This window comes from Papaver somniferum, chromosome 3 (assembly GCF_003573695.1).
Source record: "Papaver somniferum cultivar HN1 chromosome 3, ASM357369v1, whole genome shotgun sequence".
Lineage (NCBI taxonomy): Eukaryota > Viridiplantae > Streptophyta > Magnoliopsida > Ranunculales > Papaveraceae > Papaver > Papaver somniferum.
This window is the reverse complement of record NC_039360.1, coordinates 161,217,556-161,224,252: the sequence shown is the minus strand read 5'-3', so window position 1 is coordinate 161,224,252 and position 6,697 is coordinate 161,217,556. Positions and strand designations below refer to the sequence as shown.

Here is a 6,697-nt window from a genome sequence, read left to right as displayed (position 1 = left end):
AAGATTGAAACGAAGACGATTTGATGTTTGTTGCTGCTACTTGATGACAATCGATGCTGCTGCTGCTGTTCAAATCGATGAAGATGATGAAAAAAAATGAAGATTTGTGTGTTTAGGTTTTTATATGGAGTTCCTTTCTGAAATGAACTCTGTTTTTTTTAGATTTTTATATGGAGTTCATTTCTGGAATGAACTCTGTCTTTTTGGTTTTTTATGGAGTTCATTTCTGGAATGAACTTCGTTTTTTTTAGGTTTTAATACGAAGTTCATTTTTGGAATGAACTTTGTTTTTCTTAGGTTTTTATATGGAGTTCATTTCTTGATTGAACTCTGTTTTTCTAGGTTTTTATATGGAGTTTCTCTGGGTTTTTTAGGTTTTTATATGGAGTTCATTTCTGGAATGAACTCTGGTTTTTTTAGGTTTTTATATGGAGTTCATTTCTGGAATGAACTCTGATTTATATGTTTTTTTTAAATAAGTAGAAATTAACATGAGTTCATTTTGACGAATGAACTGCTACAATAAAATAAGTAAAAGTTAACACGGAACGGTAATTTTTTCTGTTATATATTTCTAAATTATTATGGACCAAACAATAAAGGTGTTTCTCCAAAGGACTAAACAGACATGGGACCACCTAAAAAAGGACCAAACGATATTTTTATCTGTTCATTAATATTGGCCCGACCTGGATCCTTTTTGGCCTGACCTGCTTTAAAAATACGAAAAACTCGAAACTTTTTAGCCTGACCTACTTTATATAATGAGTTTTGGGTGAGCTTTGGGACGCGAAACAAGTGCCTGCTAGGCTTTTAGGCCGTTGATTATGGTGCTTGTCTGACCTAGCCTGGAGTAGGAATCGGACCAGGCTGCCCAATTTACACCCTAAAGCTGCATAATAAAAAAAAGAAAAAAAACAAAACAAAAGGAAGGAGCTTTTACCCCGTCCCTTCACCGTAACGTGGGAATGGCCTGTGGGACCATATGTACCCGACTCACCTTAGTCCGCTCCGCTTCTAACATATTTTGAGTCATGTCACTGAAGACGATGAGGGCAAGGGTCATATTGGCACGAACTCATCGACCACAAACAAACCCTAGAAATTGGTTTCAATACACACAAAATCAAAATCGCCTCTTGACCAGAACTTCAATTTCATCGACACCGATCACTCTTAACTCAGCTGAACTCTTCTCCAGCTCCTCCTCCACTTCACTTTTCACTACACTTTCAATGGCGTCTAACGGTGGCGGAAGTGGAAGCACTGCCGATGATGGTTGTAAGGTTTTCAAAATTTCTTCATCAAGTAGTCTCAAAATTCAAAGAGGTGATATCACAAAGTGGTCTGTCAATGGTACTTCTGATGCAATTGTAAGTTTTCTTAAATTTTGTTAAATTTCTCTCTTTTAGCTCAAGTCAATTTGATTTATTTGAATTCCCTCTGTAATTTCTAGCGTTGGATCAGAAATTTACTGATTCCACGGGTTTATATCTAGTGGGTTTAGTGGCCTGATAGTGGTGGTGGTGGTCAGAACTGTAAACCCCACTTTAGGGGTTGTGATGGTGGTGCAGAGGGGGTTTAGGTAGTGGGATCGGTCAATAGAAACGTAAACATCATTAATTGTGAATGTGGTTCTCAGAATCGTAGACCTCATTCTGGTGGGGGTGGGATTGGTGATTCTGATATGTAAACCAAACTGTGGAGATGGTGGTGTTGATTAAAAACCGCTTCCAACGGAGGAGGAGGAGGAAATGGTGGTGGTCAGATTTTAATAATTTATTGTGAAATTTCTGTGACATGTTTTATCGAGTAAATTGATTGGCTTGCATTGTCTATGTGGGGTGGTTCTGTGATGATTATTTGATGTGATGACCCTTTTCTTGTGACAGGTTAATGCAGCAAATGAAAGGATGCTTGGAGGTGGGGGAGTTGATGGAGGTAAACACCCACTAAACCCATGACAATAAGTTTTTAGTTTCTTAGTAATTTATGTCCATGGGACACGAATTTGTATTTATTAGCTAGCTAGGTGGTCTCATACTGGTTGAAAATGTTTTTTGTTAGCGATACATAGAGCTGCAGGACCGGAACTACGAGCAGCATGTTATACTGTTCCAGAGGTTCGTCCTGGAATTCGCTGCCCAAAAGGAGAAGCCAGAATTACTCCGTAGGTGTAACTAACATAAGATTTGATTTGAACTGAACCGTTAAACATCAACTCAAGTTTATGGCAATTCGTTGGCTAAAAATTTATAACATTTGTGCAGAGGATTTAAGTTGCCCGTTTCACATGTCATTCACACTGTTGGTCCAATTTATGATATTGACAATCACCCAGAAGTTACTCTAAGAAATGCCTACAGGTATGTCTGTATTTATCCTGGAAAATTGAACACATTGATATCCAATGTTTACTTTTGCTGTGCTTTGTTTATATTTCTTTATTTTTGGCTGTAGTTTCTAATGGCAATTCGTAACTTAATTTGTTGCAGAAACTGCATAAAGCTTGCAAAAGAGAGCAACATAGATTATATTGCTTTTCCTGCCATATCTTGTGGTGTTTATGGGTAAGTTTCATATGAGCACTTAAATGTTGTGTTGCTGATATTGTATATAATATAGCTCATTCAATATGTAGTGGTGTAGTAATGGGCCTAACAGTTGATAACGATTTTTATGAAGTACATTTGAATTCTCTTTTGTTGAGCAAAACCAGAAGAAAGTTGTGAATTCTTATGGATAAAATGTTTGAATTTTGGCTGCTCTTTTCTCCTTCAAGGTCATCCAAACGACGGAAATACTTTTTAGAGCTAAAATTTTATGAAGTACTGTTTTTGAGAGCTTGAATTCTTATGAAGGTACTGTTTTGAGAGCTAAAAGTTCTTGTGACGGAACTGCTTTTGAGTACATCTAACACTGTTAAGTTGAATGGAATTTTATTATCGGTAAAACAAATCCCTGGTAACTCCAACTAAATGACTCAGTCACCTTACTTGAGCTGTTGAACAGGCTATGTTTTATAGGCTTGTAGCTATGTGTCCTTCAGTTCTCAAGTCTTAGTATCGAGGTGAAAGCAGTTCAACAAACATTTGAACATTGTTGCACTCCTGTTATAATCTTTTACATGAACATTTTTGCACTCCTTTTATAATCTTTTACATATTTTCTCCTAATAAAGTGTCATTCTCTATTTAGTTATCCATATGAAGAAGCTGCTACAATTGCCATATCCACTGTAATGGAATCAGATGGCGACTTTAACGGGGTAATGTTTGTTGTTGGTGTTTGTTTCGCGCATTAAAGTTCTTCAATCATATGTCATCTGATTTTTCTGTTCGAGATTGACTTTCCCTATGTGACATGCTCAATGGATTGTGGTAAAATTATAATCGGAAAGAAAGTTGCTTTTATCATAGTTTAGGGCATTGCAGCTTGCTATTGCTATCTGAAACATATACTAAAAACATCACAGCATGTGAAATTGAACATGGATCTCCATCTTGGAAGAGGCATTTCCTTGCGATTTTTGTTTGGGGAGCATGTAGTTTAACAAGTTTCTATCCCCCTCTTCTTGAACTGCACATGTTACTCATCAAACTCTTTCTGTTTGATTGTAGGTGCATTTTGTTCTATTTGAAGATGACGTTTACAATGCTTGGTTGGAGAAGGCAAATGTATTGCTTTAGTTGCTGGACACACCCAACAGTTTATTAAGTTAGATAGAGCTGTAGGAGTAATGTTATGTAATGTGTGGTGAACCTTTGTACGACATGAAATTAGTTGATTAAGGTAGACAGATTTGTAGGAGTAATGTCGAAAATGCTACTTATACACCAAAACTATACCCCGCTTGCGTGTCAAATTTTGGTTGGTCCATTCCTTAAAAGGGACCCCTGTTTTTTCTGGTGGGGTTGGGTGGGGAAGCGATGAACGGTGGAGATTGCTGCCACATTGGGGTGTATCTATCCGGTGCATGAATCCAGTAGATATGTAGCAGCTTCGGAGTAATGTTATGCAATGTACATAGGGGTGTATCTATCCGGTGTATGAATCCGGTAGATTTGTAGGAGCTTCGGAGTAATGTTATGCAATGTGCAGGTAACCTTTGTGCGGCATGAAATCAGTTGACTTTAACTAGTACAAAATTTTCATTATCCGTTTCTTTCATATGTAACAATTGGACCAGTTCCCATCCTTTTTCATATATAACAATTGGACCAGTTCCCATCCTTGGTTGCTTGCCTAAGTTTGACACCAAAGCTTACATGTTATGGCGCGTCTGGATGCTCATCTAGAAGTAAAAGCAAGTAGTTATGTTGGAAGCTACAATAGATAATTCGATCTCTGTGGAGAGGATGTATTTCTGCTGGGATAACGAAGAGGACGCAGCAGTGATATTGAATGTTGAGAAATCAAGCCACTAGATACGGAAAACGGGCAGACGCGGTTGAAAATAGATCAAAAAAAGAGCAAATGCTACGGCCATGATGAAGAATAAATACAAAGGCACGAGGAATGTCCAGAAACAACAGATGCAGCAACTTGATGATAACTGGGCATGGGTATTTCCGGACTCAACGATGAATCTGGCAAAGGCTTGGGCTAATAACTGCTTGTCTTGCAATGGTAAAGTGGTTTGAGAATTTATTCCAGCTGTTGTTGTTTGGGTATTGTGGAGAGAAAGGAACTGCGGAATTTTTGAGGAATATTGCTTCAAAACAGAGAAAGACCTTTGCTCTGATGCTAAATCTCTTGTTTTAACTTGGGCAGCTAGTTCAGGTAATAGGAGTGCATAATTGGAATCCTTTTTTTTGCTTAATTTTCGTTTTTTCTCATTCATCTTTTTTTTTTACTACCTCTGTCAGTGACAAATTTTTTAAGCAATACGTATACCGATACCGATATCTTAAAAAGGATAATGAGCGAATTGTAAGAAGACTTATTTTGATTGAAATTGTTAAAAAGATTTTCAATCACATTATTCGAACAAGCTTACAATAAAATTGAACACAGTACATACATCACCCAAGCCAAATCAAATCAAAACAACAATTACACAATTCAAAAGAAAAAGAAAAAAAAAAGGAACAACACAATCACAAACTCCTAGTGTACCCCCTAAAAGGGACACCATCCAAACCGTCCCCTCACAAACTCTCACTAAGCACAGCCCTCTGCAAATTCCGTCGGGTAAGGCCTACTATTATGTGAGTGGGCGGTTTCTAAGGTGTTTGCTTCAGACGGTTGGCTCAGAACTGTAACACAATACAAATCACTTTATGCAATGGATTATAGGTAGGGTGGGATGTATAGGAGGAATACATATTGCTATGGCGCTAGATCATCCAAATCAATTCTAGCAAGTTCGTACAAAGGATCGGGAACACAACACTGGCACAACTTACCGTTGCATTTACCTCTACCATCTAGTTCATCATTACCATATAGTCCATTTTTACCACAAAAACGGTTACAGTAGCGTTCACAAGCAGGTACGTTTTGAAACGTGTATCTTTTTGTTAAGCTACCACCTACGTTTGTAGTTTGGCACTGTATGTCTTCCTGCGCAGATACCAACTCCAGTGCAGATACCATCTCTGAACATGGACAAGTATATAGAGGTTAAATTCGGTTTTTAACTAATAATAGTATTAGGTTTTTGTCAGATGGAAAAACGCCAAATAATATTTGAGAGATGCTTCTCCATTAAAGTAATACTACTCATAAATACAGTTTTCATTTTTAAAAATCAACATTCATCTCCATTTACGCTAAAAAAAAACAAAAAAAAAAACAGGATATACGTAAAAAAATACAAATCAAAGCAAAAGAATCACAAGTATATACTTACTTGGAGCAAAAGATGACATGATAATCAAAACAATCAAGGAGCAATGTAAAATACTGATCTTGGCCATGACTGATCAGAAAAATGGTATATCTTCTTCTTCTTCTTTAAATATTTGTGGATGGTCTAGATTTTTATGGTGGAGTACTAAAAGTATAACATCTGTTTATAGGCACCATAATAATACAGATTAATCAAGAAATAGTCCTAATATTCTAAATTAATTACTGTATTATCTACCAGCTACAAATTAGCTACACTGGTAATGATTCAATATACCATGACATGCACCCCTTTATCATGACTTGGATACCTTAATCTGAGTGGAGTGCACGTCCTGTAATAACATTCGACTGGTTTGGCAGGTGTGTCATACAACATCAATTTGTTACTTGAAATTGCCAGCCAAAGTTCTCTAAGAATTAATAAAAAAATGAGTTCTGCCCGGCCAACACTTATCTTAGATGTAAGAATACTAGAAACCCATGGATAACAATGACACACATATCTTATGTGTTTAGAGAGGGGTGGAGCTAGAAATTCTATAAGCGGAAGCAAAATATTATCAGGGTGCAAGATAATAAAAATGGACTTGAAAGCTTAAAATCTTTGCAAATTTAGACTTTGGAGCCAGTTTGGCAGGGTGTGCAGTTGGACACCCCTTTTTTTAACTGCCTCCGCCACTGACAGTTGAGACCAGATCTCATGAATCTTAGAAAATGAATTTCTAACCACTTCTTGGTCTTCACAAAAACCACTGTTGCCGGGAAGCTGTGACTATAATTGATGTGAGCTATAGTCGGTTTAGTAAAACTAGTCTCCGATACGGTAATCAACACACCGCGT

General features: G+C 37.2%; 2 protein-coding genes across 2 annotated transcripts; one reads left to right on the top strand and one right to left on the bottom strand.

Moving 5' to 3' along the window:
- The first annotated feature begins 1,030 nt into the window (after nucleotides 1-1,030).
- On the top strand, nucleotides 1,031-4,231 carry LOC113357845 (macro domain-containing protein VPA0103-like). Its single transcript, XM_026601336.1, has 7 exons — nucleotides 1,031-1,373; nucleotides 1,893-1,941; nucleotides 2,068-2,170; nucleotides 2,271-2,366; nucleotides 2,496-2,570; nucleotides 3,199-3,268; nucleotides 3,621-4,231. The coding sequence occupies exons 1-7, from the start codon at nucleotides 1,035-1,037 to the stop codon at nucleotides 3,687-3,689; spliced, it is 801 nt and encodes a 266-aa protein (XP_026457121.1). The 5' UTR covers nucleotides 1,031-1,034; the 3' UTR covers nucleotides 3,690-4,231.
- A 990-nt stretch (nucleotides 4,232-5,221) lies between these two features.
- On the bottom strand, nucleotides 5,222-5,983 carry LOC113361782. The gene is made up of 2 exons (XM_026604912.1): nucleotides 5,855-5,983; nucleotides 5,222-5,600 (listed from the first exon to the last, which is right to left on the bottom strand). The coding sequence occupies exons 1-2, from the start codon at nucleotides 5,919-5,921 to the stop codon at nucleotides 5,332-5,334; spliced, it is 336 nt and encodes a 111-aa protein (XP_026460697.1). The 5' UTR covers nucleotides 5,922-5,983; the 3' UTR covers nucleotides 5,222-5,331.
- Between the last annotated feature and the right edge of the window lie 714 nt (nucleotides 5,984-6,697).